Source organism: Onychostruthus taczanowskii, unplaced genomic scaffold, assembly GCF_017590055.1.
Source record: "Onychostruthus taczanowskii isolate IOZ18803 unplaced genomic scaffold, ASM1759005v1 scaffold4, whole genome shotgun sequence".
NCBI lineage: Eukaryota > Metazoa > Chordata > Aves > Passeriformes > Passeridae > Onychostruthus > Onychostruthus taczanowskii.
This window is the reverse complement of record NW_024501459.1, coordinates 3,618,369-3,637,018: the sequence shown is the minus strand read 5'-3', so window position 1 is coordinate 3,637,018 and position 18,650 is coordinate 3,618,369. Positions and strand designations below refer to the sequence as shown.

The following is an 18,650-nucleotide window of genomic DNA, read 5'->3' as shown; positions in this document are numbered from 1 at the left end:
TTTCCCCTGCTGTCACTGACCTGTGCTCTGAACTTCCTTTCAGAGCAATTAGTGTGTTCATGTGTTATTGTGCTTCTACAGCTCATGTGTAAAGCTAGAACCATTTACTTTGAGACATCAATGTAGGAAGCACTAAAATGAATAGTAGGGGAAAAAACAGAATTCTGTGGGAAAAAAAGTCTCCGAATTCTCTCTTTACTATAATGATATAGCCAAGAATCTGATTCACATTACAGAGATTTATCCAGAGATATGTTAGTATTAGGGATCATTTCTTGACTTACAGAAATTAAATGGGATCAGTATAACAATTTCCTGCAAGAAATTCTTTAAACACTAGTCTGGAACCTGAAAGTTCCTTCAGTAAAACCACGAAAAACCTACAATGATTTCTGTACATAGAAATGTGGGCATGGCAAAACCCAAAGTCAACATTTCATGATATAATTCAGAAAGCTGAAAAAAGAAGGTTTATTTTTTGTGTTTTTTTAAAAAATATGAGCCATTTATATTTTTTTTAAGGATTTCCAAAACTGTTTTTACAATACACTATTTCAGGGTTTTTTTCGCTCTGGGGTTTTTTGGTCTCAAGACCTAGAATGACATTCACACTTTGCAAGATGTAGGAGTTGGTTGCTTATTTCCTGAAGACTGTAGAAATTTGTGTTGCCTTGAGGCAGAGCAGTCAGTCTGCTTAATTCTTTTTCTTAGGGATTTCCGCCTCCATCTGGCAATGGAAACATGCTGTTGTTGAAGTTTAGAAGCAGGTCCATTCCCTTTTAAATTTGGGAGTGCTGTGATTATTCTTAGTCTGTTATCAAGTACTTGCAAGGTAGGGAATAATTCCAAAACAAAATTAGTCACAGCAGAACTTACTGAATATTTTCTCTTTTGATATGAATTTTCTATATGCCTTAATACTAAAAAAACTTGCACTACTGAAGAGCCAGCCAAGAAATAGCTATTAACCGAACTCTGCTACTGAAGCACACTTTATTTACCACCTACAAAAACCCACAAAACCTCAGGACACCCTACAGGCATCACATTACAGGAAGCCAGCTTCTTTTATCTGACTGCAGCGAGGATTTCATTGGAACATACTGTGTCTTGTCTCCTTGCTTTGAGAGAAAACTCTTTCCTATATGCTATTACAATACCTTATCTATATTGAGGCAGAAAAGGAAAATAAATAGAGAAAACAGAAGGAAAAAGTAGTAAAATACCCTTACCATGTAGGAAACTTTTAGAGGTACAGAAAGTCCCATTCAAATCAACTTCAAATCCCTCAAATTAACTTCATTTGAGAGCTGATAGCATCTTTCTGCCTTCTCCACCAGGACAATACTTTTTCTCTATTTATCTTGCATCAAATATACAAGGAAGAATCAGAGGCAAATAAATCTATTCCTATGCCTGATTTGCCAGAGCCTCTCTGTAATGTATAAATGTACAAAGGTTACTGAGAAAACTTGATATGGGCAGACTGCCTTTTGGCAGAATCCATAGCCAGCAGCAGCAGTCACAGGTATCTGGGATTTATGCTTCATTAGAGCTGGCAGAATGCCAGTCCGGCTGAAAAAGGACAGAGAGCCCTCAAATAACCTACCTAGCAGCGATGACTTTCAAAGTTTCCTCTTTGGCTAGGTGGTTGAACAGGTTACTAGCCTCATCCAAAGTAAATGAGATTTCTGACCTTCAGAGTGACTTATAAATTAATTTGTTCTGTATCTGGTGCTTTAAACTTGACCTAAGCACATTGATATTACCCTGAAAATCAGCAAACACTGGATTATGCCAGTCAGTTTTTTATGACTTTCCCTGAAGCCCAATTGCAACTCATACAGAATATGGCCACACGAGTGCCTAAAACATTGGCTCCCTAACATCAGAACTTGCCTCTTATTCAGTAAATATATGTTGCATGGAAACTTTTCACCCCAACTCTGGAGGGGACTGCTTATCACTACTCCACCATGTAGAATCTTCACTGCTGCAGGTGCTGGGAGAATCTAAGGGAATTATTTTTTCTCCCAGGATTCTGCATCTCTGGAATGTTCTCTTACCAGCTCTGACATTGGCACTGAATCATGATAGAATGGCACAGAACTGACTTGAGGATATCTTTCCAAACCTCTTGTGATTGTTCCCTCCTACAAAGCTCAAACATGCAAGGTCTATGAGATCACTGATATGACAACACAAATTAAACTGTGAAAAATCAGCCCCAGCCACCATCTTTTTCACATAAGGCATAGAAGTTCAATCTCTAACCTATCTCAGTTCCTCACTGGAGTGAGCCCATGGGTAAAACAAAGACGGTTTAAGAGCAGCTCAAGCTAAGCTGTCATATAGCTAACTGACAGATAACTTCCTATAAATGATCTTTTTTATAACCTCTTTTTTCAGAAGCTCTGATCTCAATGGTCTCTGGATCCTCCTGGACATCTTGGCAGTGTGACATTTCAAAAGCTGGTTAAGAATAAGCCACTCCTTTCTCCTCATAATCAATATATTGAGTCTGATCACTCTTGATGCTCACAGGCAATGAGCAGCCTGTGCATCTGTGCTTGCTTACTATAACATAACAAAGAATGAAACTGTGCTGGGAAAAATTTTGAATTGGTAGTAAAATATAGTCTATTTTCTGAACATAAGGTGAAACAGATATTATGGTTGTTTCTCAGAACTGTGCACTTAGCAGAATGGAGAATCCAATTCCAAGTCGCTCATGAAAATCAACTTTTTCTGTGAGAAAGTCTTTACTTACCAAGTTCATCATTCTCCACTTGTTAAAGTCATGCTTTTGTGGAATAATAAAGCTGTTGGCGAAACTGTTTGGTTGAATGCAAATGATTCAATTTTCACTGAAACTGGAACTAGATTGGGAGACTAAGACTCCTCCTACAGAGAGCAAGTTACTGTTTTAAGAGACAAATGGAAACACTACTTTTTTTAGTTTAGTTGCTCCCATAAAATTCGCAGACAGAGTTGCACAGAATAGTCATTTACAGTTAAATGTTCATAAAAAATACCTGTGTCAGTCTGTTTCTCTTGTTAGGAAGAAATATGGAGATGGTAACTAGTGCATTACAGGGATGAGACTGGCCTTGTAGATATAAAAACAGCTGGGTGGGGAGTTTTTTAATAATGTCTTTTTATTAATTCAAGCAGATTTAGCCAACCAAATGCACATATTGCATTTAGCTTTGCTGGAGGATTTGGAGTTCAAGATTGCATTATTTCTGGCTACTTTGGAATTTTGACCTGAAAGTGTTTCCACTGACACTTCACAACACATTTTTCAACTTGCTGATGTTTGCTAGAGGACCTGTCCCCAAGTATTAAATGACAGTGACATTGGGGTAAACAAAAGAGCACTTGAATCTCTTCTCAGAGGAATTCCTGGTTGATTTCAGAACAGAATAGTAGAAATAGGAAGAAAACCAGAAATGGTTTCTGGTTTTTCTCAATTGCTTATAAAGATCTAGTCCTTCCTGTAGACTACTGCCAGCCAATTTGTCATGTCCTCTCACAGCTGTGATACAAGGAAACACACATACAAATATGGTAATTTGCTCATATATTTCTTGCAATACTGATTTAAATTCAAACAGCAAAAACTATGGTATAGAAAACAATGGTTGGAAAACAACTCTTACCTTTAAGAAATGCCTTCATTGAACTGTCATGCTCTAAAATAAGAACAGGAAAAATAATTGTAAGAAAGCTTTATTATCACTTTTTTCTTAAGTTATGGTCTTATCTGGAAGTGTTCTTTAGTAATAACTAGGCATTAAGTATAGTAGTGCTATAACAAATCTTCTTTAACAAAATACTTACTATTGGCAGTTAGCTCCCTCTCTGTCTTCCCATCATCTTGATATTCATCTAACCATCTTTCATTGCAAAAGCAAAAATAATAAGAATAATAAAAATATTAGTATAGTATATATCATCTGACCATTACCTTTTGTGTCCAATAGTATTTTTATACACCTTTTATTAAGTTACACCTTGAAACTACTTCCAGGATCAAATTTTCTTTTATACCCTCAGCACAGTTGGCCTTATTCATATAAGAAGAATTTGGTTCAATTTGCTCCAGGCAAAGAAGAATTTTCATGGTCGCTGTATGAAGTGAGTAGTACTACATGGAGTACATTGTGTGAAATACTAATTATTTATTGGTTCAGAGACTCAGCTGTACATGTGAGGGAGTTATAAACCTGCAGTTGTTAGTTGTAGTTATTGTACTTAGAATTATATATAAAACCTGCAGGTCTGGAAGTTTCTAAAACATTTGCAGATCTGCAGCAACAAATTAAACTTCTGTTCTTACTTTATTTTTCTTTTATACTGGTGAATTTAAGGAGCTTTTCTGCGATATCATTTCACTGCAAACATACATTCATATTCCTTTCCGTTGAACCCCCTTGTTCACATAATATTTCCCAATCTTTGACAACCTCACTTATTTAAAAATAAATAAATACATGCTCACTATCAGCTTCTATTCTATTGAATCCATGATTATGTTGTATCTGTTTAAACCCAAGATCCATAACACATTTCATTTCTTGTATGGAACAAAACTCTTTGAATAAATCTCCTATGCATGAAGTCTAAACTCCACTATATTTCAGCTTTTTTGCAATAAATAGCTTGATTAACTTTTGAGACCTATCTCCTCATTCCACCCTAAGAAACAAAAGATCATGAGCAGTTTCTAAAAGTATAAAGCAACTTTTGACAAAAACTGGACACAGGATTCAAGATGCAGCCTCACCAGCCCTGAGTGCAGGGGGCAATCACAGCCTTGGTGATCCAAGCCAGGCTGCCATTGGCCACCTTGGCCACCTGGGCACACACTGGATCATGTTCAGCTGGCTGTTGACCAGATCTGCCAGATCCTTTTCCACCAGACAGCTTTCCAGCCACTCATCCCCAAATCTATAACACTCCATGGAGCAGCTGTGACCCAATGCATCTCCCTCAGTGCCCTTGTGTGCATCACTTCTAGCCCAACAGACTTGTATATGTCTGAGTGGTGCAGCAGCCACTGACCCTTTCTGCTTGGATTGTGGGGTTCATTCTGCTTCCCACTCCTTTCTTCTAGCTCAGGGGGCTGGTTACAATGAGAACTGGTGTTACTGTTGAAGACTGAGGGGAAGAAGGCATTAAGTGGCTCAATCATCCCTTTGTCCAGTGAATATTTTCTCTACTTGGCTACCTCACCAGCTGTGTCAGGAGGTTCTCTTCCATGGGCTCCAGGAACCTCCTAAACTCCTTCCCCTCTGTGCGTTGTATTTGTAGCTCCTCAGCAGAACAGCTGGCGATTGTGAGACTACTTCCAGCTGCTCACATTAATTTTGTCTTCCTCTCCCTCTTGGTTGGCTGATCTGTGACAGACCCAGACCCTTCTGCCACGACACTGGCCTTTCTGGCCTTCCCCCTGACTCTTACCCATAAATGCCCAACTCTATCACCACCATCAAGCTCTAGAAAATCAAAATACTCCCTAACACACAGGGCTTCCTCACCTCTTCCCTTTCCTTTTCTCTCCCTGTTGAAGTGTTTATAGTCATCCATGGCAGCACTGCAGCCATGCAAGTCATCCCACCGCGTTTCCATGATGACAACTATGTCATTTCAAATCTTTACACAATACAATCTTTCCACAATTCAGATCTTTGCAATACTTCTTAAAAGATTGAGAACTGAAAGCTTATTTAATTTCACATGGTTTCTATATAATTTAGATTTAAAAAAAAAAAAAAGAAAAAAACAATGCACGTTTCCTCTTACGCAACATTTGGTTTGGGACTTCTCTGCATTAGGCTATTACTCCCTTCCATGCCGATATAGGAACCTTTTCCTTTTCTTCAGCTTCAAAATTTTGCATCACTTTTATGTGGAAAAACTCTGGGGCATTGTTCAAACATCTAGTTTGTGTGAACATATCTGCTCTAAAATTCTTTCATTACGTTGCTGGCAGGTAACAAATTCTTTTTCTCCATGAATGACATACCTATTACAAGGAAATACAACCTCGTGAGCTTCCTCTCCTTCTTTACGTTTGATGACAATCTTATCCAGGAACCATCCACTGCCTGTGTCGAAATGACAAAAGTTTATCATGTGAAATCATACTATTTTTTAAATAAATTTTAAGAAAAAAGGCCAGATTATCTTTTTCTGGCAGAAACACAGATCATATTTAGACAGATCTCATCTAAATAAATAAGATATATTAACAGAATGAAAACTTTATTATTTTTTGTCTTTCCTAAGAGATGCAATTCTTTTCTACCTTTGCCTATTTTAATATTAAGAGGGGTAGGTTTTTTCCCTTAGAGACAAATACATGCACACATCTCTGAACCGTCAACACCATTCACATCCCAGCCTACATCTTTTGATTATTCCCAGTAATCAGGCACAAGGATGTTGGGACAAATCTGTTTATGCCCATAATCAAGATTTGTGTGAAATCTGGGAAATTTTGTCCTCTGTGAGTGAACTTCTTATTGCATATATAAAAATATTAATTAACAAATCTTTAAAACTTATGCTCTCATGTGCAAATGGAGTGGGGCTGCAGCCTTGGAGGGGTTTTTATGTCTTGGTGCTGGTAACTGGCAAAACTGAGGCTCCAAGGATCCAGAACCAACAACCAGAAAGACTGACTGCATAAGGCCAGCTACTGGAGGCCTTATGCATCCATCCTGTATGTATTTTTTGTATTTGACATTGATGGACTGTTGTTCTTCTCAACAGGAGAGGGTAACAGGGGAATGCCACTCGTACTGTTTGTGTACATGCCAAGTTCCTGCCTGTGTTGGTCTGCATGGACAGCTATGCGCACACAATTGGGTTTTAGAAATGTGTTTGTGCTCATGCCAGCGGGGAGCACACACTCAGCCTTGCTGCTACGAGACCGGCAGGCATGGGGCTGTGCAGTCTCACTTCTGCTGGGCTACTGAGATCATCTTTTCTCTAACTGCAGTAGTAACTGGCACATCCATGCTGATCTTTTAGATCACTTCCAGTGACCATCCTAGTGACTGGTCTGGTTGTCCTGTGACACCCTGTTCTCCCTGTGCCTGCATCACTCACAACTTGTCATATTGCTTATGAGGTTTCACCTGATTCACACCATTATCCATCAGCACATTGCAGCAAAACAGCATGCAGGATGCTTTGGTCAGAAACAACCATCTTATTTATCCTAATGTTTTGCCTCCTGGCTGCATCTGAGTATGGAAGTCCCTAGAAGGCAGCAGTTTCTGCCGCATAGAAAGGGCATCCCCAAGTAGAGCATGGAGCAAGCTCTGCTCTCTAGGACAAAAGTCCTTCACTTCCCTCATTCACAGGAGCTGTGGGAGTACATCTGTGACCTGCAGCCTGGGAGCCCCAAAGAAAACATATGTTCTAGGATCCTTTCAAGGATCCTAAAGACAGATTCTAAATCAAGAATTAAGACCCTCCTGCTTGTCACTCAGGCAAGTGATGAGAAAAAGGGGCACCCCGCCTCTGAACGAATCCTCCTTCCTCCTTCTCAACCACCAAAATCTTGAGTCTCTCTCTGAGCCACCATCTTTCCCCAGCTTTCAACCTCTCAGCTGACCCAGGCTAGGTTTATGTGGGGCTAGACTTGGATACAGTTCAAAAGATGTCTGTGGGATCTGTCTGTGCTGAGTACAATGAACAACCTTCTGAATCACCAAGGCACACGTTTTGTTACAGATAGAATTCATCCATTGTCCTGTTTAGACAGTCCTTCAAACCCACACATTTGAAGGCCGATGTCAAAAAACATCTTGAGGTAGCTGAATTGGGTTACAGATTTGTAATACCGATCCTGCTGATCTGTGCTGCCTGTTAAAGGAGATATCAGGCAAGAGAGCGTGGCATGGTGCTGTGGGGAATAGAGGGAAGGTGGGGTCCACCACAGTGCTTTTTGTGTTATGTCTTGGGTTACTACAATGTGAAACTTTCAGGTGCACAATCATCAGCGTTGCCGAAGGCAGCAAACTCTATGGGACTACAGGAAACAAGATTACACACCAATCCAAGGCTGCACTGGTATGGGTATTTCTGTAATAGTCACAAGCCTGCTCAGAGCCCTAGGCAGTACAGACAGCAAGATGGGCATTGCCTGGGGCTGTTTCAGAACAGAGTGGGGTAAAAGGGCTATTCTAATCTGTTATCAGTGGAGCCCCGAACTGCCAAAAATCTGTCTCTTAATTTAGCTTCTTCCTAGATATTCATCTGCAAGCATACTTGCAGTATTTACGTCTTTGGTGCTTTTAAAAGCTACCCTCTTCTTCATTTACATCATTCCAGGGAGATGTACACTTCTTCAAGGGCCTGTATCCAAAATTCATCTCATTACCAAATTCTTTCTTCTTTCCTCAAAAACCTACAAGCTGAATGCAATGTCACTCACTGAATAAGCTCCACATTGACTTTCACAGATCAAATGTATAATCAAATCTTCTACAATTGCCCAAAGCAGTGAGGACATTGTGTCAAATTTTGTCAGGTAACGAATCAGCTGCTGAATACCTTTAATTCCTTCCTGGATAGTTTTTACTGTTTGTCTAGTGAAAGATTGTCTTACCAGTGCGAGCCACATTTTTGAAAGTTTTCTACATGCAAATAAATAGTGCTCTCTTATAAATAACTGTGAAAACAGAGAGTAGAATAACAGTATATGACATTAAACTCATGCCCTTTTTTCTGTCCATTACCACAGTTTTTCATCATCTCATCACAGTGATCAACCTGCAGGAAGACTTTTTATCACTGCAAGACCTTCTGTCACATTTTCTATGAAGGATGCAGCACAAACGAGTGCATTGGGTTTAAAAAGGACTTGAAAACACACTGGTCTCTAGGAAATTAAATCCTACCTGGACCAGCGCCATCATGGCTAATCAGAACTTTCTCCAAGTCTCCCAGTGAGACAGCCTTTATGCAGAAAATATCCATCTGTGGAACCACACAAGGAAAATTATAAGGGTCTTAAACATAACTACTGCTTTGGCTCTAACATTATAGGAAAGCTTTTTTAAAAATATTTTGTTTGTTTGTTTGTTTTCAAAATGAATACAGTTAGTTTATATTCATCCTGGCCAAACAGGGAGGATCCTTTAAAACTTTCTGAGATAAATAACACCTGAAAATTACACCACAAAGGCAGCACTGATACCTTTGGCATGACGCAATGATCAGTTCCAATTATTTGGTTGTGTCTACATTATATTTTCTAGCCCTATGTGCCTCACCAAGTTTGGAAAACATACTTAGGAATACTAATTTAGAACCTGATTCTAAAATCTACAGTGATCTGTTCAGGACAACAAAAAAGATATTGTTATCATTTTACCTATAAATTCAATACAAATAACCAAAATACACAAATTCTAATGTCTAAAGCTCTCAGTAAATGGTTGATCAAGCAGATAAAAATTATCCATATGATGCAATTATGTAAGGAATTATGAATAAGGAAAATTGTCAATGCTTGAATAAACCTTGTAAATAAAGAGATATTTACATTTCTTGATTAAACCGTTTTCTAGCCATAATTTATTCTTATTTATCAGAAGCAACATTGTTTTTACTTCACCTGTCCATGTCGAAACTTAACATTATTATTCTTAGACCTGTGGAGCTTCCTTTTGCCAGCATCTCCTCTTGTCCCAATGATGTTTATATAAACATTGGAATCTGTTTCAGCACCAAGCTTAGCACCTGTGTATACATGGACCTCATACACCAACACTACAAGAAGAAAAAACTTGAGGTTATCCCTGCAGCTTGCACAAGATTCCAAAGTGTCCTCATAAAAATTTTTCCAGAAAACTACTGATTTTCAAGCTTGCAAGTAGCAATAGCTATCCATGAATTTGTCACTTCTAGGTTTGTAATCTTTTAATTCTTTCAAATCTTTTAATTCTCTTCACAAAAAATATGAAAACACCAAGCTTAAGAAAACCACATTACGCTGAGCACTGCTATGCATTGCTCGTTCACAAAGTCCTTCTTTGCAATTTATCTGGAGACCACTGAACTATATCGAGTCATCATCTGAAGTAAATGCTACTTTTCACTGGTACCAAAGCATTTTCAACCTCCAGATTTACACGAAAAAAAATTATCTGGGGTTTTAACCTTCGTTTCATCTTAAGAATAACAATCACAAATACAAAGGGGGTTTAAATTTTTCACCCCACATACAAAGGTGGGCAAGCAAACAAACAGCTCCCACACCTATAAAAAATGAACCTTGCTTTTGAAAGTTTCTACATCTGTCACTAGTGAATGATAGGTCTTCCAAAAACAGCTCTCAGTTAAAATATATTTACAAATTTTTAATGCCTCTCCTTATAGTCTAGACCAAAGTCTTACACACAAAAAATATATACATCTTCAAAGAATTCTGCAATATAATTTAGAATTACCGCATTAAGATGTTCTATGCCACACTAATATTATTTTTATAACTAATATTATTTTTATATTCAAGATGTGCAAATTTATTTTTAAAAAATTCTTTACAGTGATCATGTACTATTATGTTTCATTTCAGTTTTTTCTCTCTGTAACTTTAAAAAAGAAAAATTCCTGTTTTCATTTTAGTGGCAATTTTTCCATGCAGTGTTTCTATTCTAATCACAGCTGGCCATTTCTGCTGCTATGTAGATCACAGGGAAGATTACTGTTTCATTTATGTGTAATTTTAACACTTCTTGGGAGTGAAGAAAGGTAATAGAAGTCCTTCAAAACACAATTAGTTCCTTTTAAGAAGGAACAAAGATGAAAACAGAATAAAACAAAACAGAATATAACATAATATATAAAACAGAATATATATATATATATATATATATAATCTACAGTTACAATGTAGAGTATTGAAACTGGACAATACTCTACAAAAACTAGTTAAAGTACTGTTACCCTTAAACCACCAGATAGCTATTATTATCTGACATTTCCATACATTTTTTATTCACTGGCTCCCAAATCAGCTTATAAAACTCAAACATCATGTTGTCCACCATCACTGAAAAACAGCTACTCCTGATTCCCAGATGAGAAGCTAAACAAGTAGTAAAAAACACTGCAAATATTTGAGGGAGAAAAATAGCACCACATGTATTAAAGGCTGGGAGAAATGTTATGGATAGACTCTATACTTAATCAAATTAGGGTATTTCTTTCAATCTGCATAAAATTATCTGAAAACACTGTGTCTTCAACTCTTTATCACTATTATGACTGGGACTCTAAATGGAAATGGTGTTCCTTGACCAATTTCATTATTTTCTGTAATTCCAAGCACTCATTGCAGCTCTTACATCCATGCATTAATGTACCAACACTGCTCGTGAAGTATAAATGATCCCAATAATATACATATATCTTCAAAAGTTTGAAGAGCCTTATAAAAACTAATTTCAAGGTTTTTAACATTAAAAAATCATGATAACACAAATTGTAGATATGAATAGCGAGTAGCAAAGATAAATTGTCCTGATAATTAGCATAATTGAGCTATATATCCAAATTACATTTTATATCATAACTGCTAATATAATCATAGCTGGCCAAAGGGCAGAGGATAAGGGGTGGCAGCAAACTATGACAGAAAACATGCAGAAAAGCAAAGAGCTATGTTGATCATGAAGGGGAAAAATCTTCAGGAGTGAGAAAGGACAGAGTTTACATTTCCAAAAAAAAGGTAAAAATTATAATAATCTGTGACCAGAAATTTTAATAACAGGTCTGCACTACCCACAAAGCAAGACGCTGCATGTGGTAAAAAAAGGGACATATTGACTTGGAGTCTTCTCCACATTTTTACTTTCTTAGTTTTGAAAATGCAAACTATCTGTGGGAGGAAAAGAAAGGGTATAGAGTGTTTATGTTATGACTGTTTACATAGAAAGACTGGTATTACTACAAGTAATTTCCATCATCAAAAATAAAAATAATTTAAGTAATTATAAGCACAATTTTAAAGCATATTCAGTGGGGTTTTTAAAAAAATGTTTAACAATACATGTTTATCAAAACAAAATACCATCAAGTCTTTTCATGGAAGGAGAAGAGAACAAGAGGTAATTATAACACAACACAAAGATATTAACAGATAAATAAATTATACTACATTTTGTAGCAGTGTGCATCTCTGTGGTAACCAGAGAGATGATAATGATCTAATCATTAAATAGAGCTTTCCTCTGCTACCAGCCTAAATAAATCAGTCTGAAGTAGACAGCATGCACATCTTGAAATGTAAAAAACTGGAAAATATTTTCCATAGTTTCTTATGTCTATACATCCCTCACCATCTGTAAAATGTAAAATGACATTTATTTAATCTACACAATCTGCATTATTTATACAGGAACCTTCTTAACAAAAAAGACCAGTTTGTGCTTTAAATTTTTCTACAAATATAGGCTACTACAATACAGGCTATTATATTAGGATAATAAAAGGAATGTTTACACCCCTTGAGTATATGTTACAATGCATTTCAGAGGAATCACACAAAAATGAAGCAAGGAAAATATTGTCCAAAACACACATGCCTAATTAGAACATGGTGAACATGGCCACTATCATGAAACACCTGCAAATAAACATTCACTAAACAGATTGTGGACATTAAGCCTTTTCTGAGCAAATGGAGACCTAGGCACAGATCAGCCTGAGAGGATTTAAATTGCTCAAGTTTTATCAATCAGTTCCTCTAGACTGCAGAACAGCTACAAGGTGCTAGTGCTAATGGCTTTTCTTTGCTTTTAGCAATCTTTAGATTGCTTAAAGCAAAGGAAAAAAGTGATGATGCCACCCTGTAACACATAAACAAGATACACCAATTGTTTGATGGAAAAATACAACCAAATCTGGAGAACAAACTTACTCATTGAATGTACTGGTGAGACAAAAAAGACTCACCATATGTGAATTTTTTTCCATTTGCAGTTTTCTGTATATTGTTCACAAAACACAGTTTGCTGTGCAGAGAGTAAAGTGAAATAATCCTAGATAATGTGTTCAGCCTCTGAGACTGGGCTTTCTTTTCTTTTGAGTAACCAACCTATTCTAAGGCCCCCACTGCAGGCCCATCTGCAATGGAGACCTCCTTCACTGCAGGAAGAAAATGCCATCCCAAAACTCTGAAAAGTAGAAATGTGTGGCCTGATCCCCTATTCTGTAGTAGTAATTTCATTTTGCTATATGCTGATTCAGTGAAACTACACCAGATGTAAAGTGGGGTGAAAAAACACTCAGAGAGAGGTAAGCCCATAGGCAAAAAAAAAAAAAAAAAAAAAAAAAAAAGGCAAAAAAAGTTGAAAATTATTTCATAAAACCAGCCACTCAACAGCAGTCAGGAAACTGTTTCAGCATTGAGAGGGACCTGTGAGACTCACATCTAGGCATCTGTCCAATGTGGAGAACATCAAAGTAATAGAAGAAATGTCTTGGAAAACACAGTAACTTTGATAAAGGATATAAGAGGATTAATTAATACAGAATAACAGGGAAAAAAAATCTCAGCTAATACTCAGTAAAAAAAAAAAAATGACCTTTCAGAAAATAAGTGATTAAAATCTTCAAATTGTTCACAGGGTAACCTTAGATAAGCTCTAGAAACCAAACAGAAAAATCTGCAACATGGATACATGGATGAAGCAGATGAAAAAGGGAATGAGAGTGTATTCAGACAGAGGTGAGGAGTTTCTAAAAGGCAGACTTTAAAGTTGTATAATAACTGTGCTAAAAAATGACAGAACCAAATATATAAAAAGTACTGTAGAGTCATATAAGCAGTCAAGGGTACTAGTACCAAATTTCCTGTTGCTCATCCTATAAAAATGCTATCTCTTGAGATACTATCATGAGGCTTCAGGAGTTTTTTAAATCCTAACTCCAGCTTCTGGCTTCTATTGATAACATAAGAAGTGAACTACCTTGGACAAAAGAGAAGGAGAAAGGAAGTTTTCCTGGTTATGAAGAAGAGGTAACCTAAGGGCGTACTGAGGGCAATAGAATGTGAGTTAGAGAACAGTTTTTTGCAGATTTGCCATTCTGGGCATCTGAATCAGGGTTTCCTCTACAGAAAATTGGTATATACCTGAGCCTTCACCAATGACAAGAGATAGTTTGGCCCCAGTTTGCAGACACAGTATATAATTATCAATTCCTTTTGAAGATGTACAGAACTCAGTGACTTATGACACTTGTCTTTGGAAAAATATAAACAGTAAACAAATACCTCCAGTTGCTTCACACTAAAGACTAAGTTAATATGTTGATATATTTTGGGAGAAGAAAACAAACCTAACAGAATTAAAGAAGAATTTATTGTTGAGAATCTGAAAATGAGGGTTTTCATGGCAGAAACTTTGGTCTCCTTCTTTTGGTACAAACTGCTGTCCCATTGTCAGGTCTTTTCAAAGTAATTCCATTAAAAGTACAGTAATTATTTGAGAATTCTGGCTAGGAGCAAATGAATTGAAGATCCACAGCTGTCTGTGCCTAATCACAGTGTTTTGCTTACAACACTGCTGAATCCCCTGGCTGGCTCTACTTCCTTCTTTCTGGTGTGCAGCATGGAGTGGTTTTAGAGCAAAGAACTAGGTCCTTTTTGGGTGAAACTACACCAGATAATACATTCCAGGAACACAGTGACAACAATCTTGACACAAACTAGCAGTCAGTCTGTGGGAACTGACTAGAACAAGCCTGAAGTAACTTCCCTCTAGACTCCCATAAAGAGCTCATCGGACACTTAACTAAGTGGGATTTTATCACTGAGTGCTTCACTGAGCAAATTCACTCCCACCAGGCTGCCATTGTAAACAGACACACTGGCCAAAGAGCACAAAACCTGGAGAGATTTTAAATGACACACAACATTAAAATTGTCCAACTGTTTCTATTCAGTCCTCTCTTTATGCTGGTGTACCAAGATCCCAGAATGGCATTGCACAGTATTGCTCCAGGTTTTGCCTTTTTTCCATATGACATGCCCGCTTGAATGAAATGGTCATTTTAGCTCAATCTGTCAAACAGCAAGGTTGAATCTCTGTTTTTGTCACTTGGTGTTTACCACTCTGCTTTCATAAAGGGTATTTGGCATTTTGCCATGACAGAAGGGTAAAGATACAGGTTAGTGCAGCATTAAGGCTAAAAGAGAACCAATTCTTAATGGCTGATACTTGTTAATAGGGACTATCTTCCTCAGAAGTACTGCATATATTAATTTAGAAGACACAAATACAAAAACAATATCAGGTTAGGTCATGTCAGTTAGAATTATAGTTCTCACTCTAATCTCCACTAACTGCTCTCTAATCTCCGCTAGTAATATATGGAGCAATGGTCTAAAAATATACATATTCCTCATGACATGCAAGAAAATTATCAGCTTTGGAAAAACACACTTGCTAATGAATTTTGCAATAAATTTTGCTTGACTATTTACTTAGTTCGTGCTCCCTGAATGATAAAACAGGGATAAAAATTTTGTAGACACAACACTTGTGTTATTTGTTATTACTATTTCCTTTGGTCATATTTTGCACTATTTCAGTCAGTAGCCACCTTCTAACCTCTCTGTATTTGTTGGCACACTTCTCCAAGTGGAAAAGAATGCTAAATCTTTGGAGCTGGAATTTTTCCTGCCTCAGTCTCAGTATTTGTCTTTTATCTCATTTCAGTACAGTTATACCTTTGAATATGTGAACCAGAACAGGACACATTTACCCATTTATATCCTCATTTGACATTTATGTTCACATAAACGTGGCAGTAAGAAAATTCAATATCTCTTGCATCAGGTACCCCTTTGGACCAAAAGTTCAGCCATAGCTGAAGACAACCCATGTTAGGATCTGTGATAAAGGTCTGCTCATGCACAGAGGAGTACAAGCAGGGGACAGTCCAGGTAACACCCTGCTCTGGCTTCTCCCAAACCCATCACAAGAACCATCAGCCTGTCTCCATAATCACAGGTGCACAAGGGCAGGTGGGAACCCACAGAGATTTAGGGAAAGGGAACACTCTGCCAACCACTGCAGCAGTGTCCCAGGAGTCTCAGTCTGGGCATAAAACCCACCATGATGAGACAGTTTGGAGGATCTATCATACTTAGGAGGTTTGATGCCCCAAGGGTGTCAGATGCAATATAGGGCAGAAGAGAAGAAGATTTTGTGATTGCAGAGAACTTGTAAGACATTAGGACAGGAACTAAAGGCAGGGAAATAGATGGATCTAGGTGACCTGGGGAGGAAATGGTGTTAGAAAATAGATCACATCTGTTCTCTGTGTGTGTGCATGTGTGGGTAGGGAGTCCAAGCACCAGCAACTGGACTTGGAGTCCTGCATGGCAACAGCTGGAAAGACTGAAGGGAATCAAACTGTCAGTGAGTGCAGTGGGACCAGGGGTCAGAGGCCCATATCTCTGAGAGCAAGACCACAGGAGCAGCTGGGTGTTGGAGGGACCATGGAAGTCCCGCTCAGCTGCCAGAGACACCCTGAGGTGAGGATATCTTTAGGGGTGAGACCTGCTGGGCTGGGCATGAGGGAAATGGCCTGTACCAGAAGCTGGAGCAGGGCTGCAGCCACAAGGGGCTCATATGTCGTGGAGAGACTAGGATACAGGAGCAACTGGGGATTAGACAGAGTGTATGCTCCCAGCTGTTGGATCTATCTTGTACACACCTCTACACACACACAGTCCCACTGTTGGACATCTGTCCTGCTCAGCCAGAGCGGGGGCAGGATGAGGCTGCTGGTGCTATGTTTGTGCAACTGCTCTGTGTGTGTCTGGGTGACCTGTGCAGCTGGCCTTGATGTGTGGCACATACCTGTGCTGTCTGTGGGTGCTGACTGGAATGTGCTGGGCCTTGCTGCTTGTTGGACCTGGGGCCATGCAGCTGTGGCAGCCTCACTGAGCTACACTGAGCTGCCACCTCTGGTCTGATGCCCCTAATATTCCTGTGCTATAAAGCTACGTCAAAAGCATTCAAGGTCTTCTATCTTATTGTCATTGAGTGATTTACTTTAAGATTTACTCAGCTCAGGGCATGATTACTAATTTCCAATACCTACCACTTAGAAAACAGTTGAATAACTTTTATTTTGTGCATCACAGTGTAACAAGGGGATGAAACAATATATAAAGAGCAACAAGTAAAAAATCCAATACTTGTAAAATTTGGTAAACTAAATGTAGCTGGAAATGCTAGAAAGGGGGGAAAAAAGGCACAAACTGCATAGAAGAATCACAGGAGGAAAAAAAAAAAAAAAAAAATAACCAAAACAAAGCAGGTTGGAGGAAACCTCCAGGAATCACACAGTACAACAGCATGCTGAATTCAAGGACAACTTCAAAGACAGAGCAGGTGTATTCTAGATCCCAGGGCTAGAAACGCAAAAGAGAAGATGTAATAAGAGAAAAAGAAACCATGGACCAGAAGCTTTGGCAATGTGGAAAAAATAAGAAAAGGGAAGACAAAGGCAGACCTGCATTGGAGGGACAAGAAACCTGAGTTAAGAAAAGAAGTTGAGTCTGGTGTGATGGAGAGATTGACAAAGAACTGAAATCAATACTTGGAGCAGGAGACCAGATTAGTGTCAGTTTTTTGAACTGGCTGAAGAACAGTGAAAAAAATTAAGACGGGCTGCCAAGGTGAGAAATCTGAATGGAAAGAAGCAAGTTCAAAGAGGAAGATAAAGAAAAGCTAATAGATTCAGGAAATAAATTCAGATTTTTAAGACAAGATGCCAGGAAAAAAAGAAAGCCAAGGAGTCAAAAAACTGTTCCAAGGCTTTGGGTCCATATTGGTTGCATAGAAAACTTCAGCTGGGGAAAGAGAGAAAAAGAATAAGGAAAAATCACCATTTCTTCTGAGAGGGAAGCTGAGCAATGAGGTAAGTGTTTAAGAACAGCAATTACAAGACCAATGCCTTCTGTGCTTAGTTTACATTTGTTTGCTTTGTTTAGAGTTTCGAGCACACAACTTTTATACTTAAGCAAATCTGTTATCACTAGAAAATCACAGATTAAATGGAAAGCACAAACTCCTAAATCATATCAAATCCTCATTAAGTAATTACCAGCATGTAGTTTCTTCTGCTGGAGAAAGTGACTTGATGTGGTTTGTTCAGTACTTGTAAGCAATTAGCTTTTAAATGGGAAATGAAAATGGATAGTGTTTCATTTTCCTGTTCTTGAGAAAATAAATAGGAAATCCTTTGGTCTCTTGCTGAGTTTGTATTGATGTTCAATTTAAATGTTGCTAAAATCAATAACTAATTAGTAAAACTTAAATTTTTGAGAAATTTCCAAGTTCTTTTGGAAATGTGTCTTTTCTTACATTCTTGAAACACATATTTTAATAGTGTTCCTGCAAATACAAGGAAATATGCAGTAATACAATGATTAAAGACAATATAAATGTGCTGCTTTAAAGATATTTCCATCATTTGATAGAACTGACTTGATTTTTCAAATATAAATATATATAGAGTGAGCATTGACCAGAATATTAGTGTTTTTCTATGAATAGGTTTTTCAGACTGCATGCAGATTTGAATTATTAATGCTTAATTGATTG

General features: G+C 37.9%; 1 protein-coding gene across 1 annotated transcript in view; it reads right to left on the bottom strand.

Moving 5' to 3' along the window:
• The window catches only part of RP1 (RP1 axonemal microtubule associated), a 162,759-nt gene that overhangs the window by 76,720 nt on the left and 67,389 nt on the right, over nt 1-18,650 (bottom strand). The window contains 5 exon segments of the mRNA XM_041412898.1: nt 3,663-3,695; nt 3,844-3,899; nt 6,032-6,113; nt 8,919-8,997; nt 9,638-9,792. Coding sequence (XP_041268832.1) covers nt 3,663-3,695; nt 3,844-3,899; nt 6,032-6,113; nt 8,919-8,997; nt 9,638-9,792 — 405 coding nt within the window.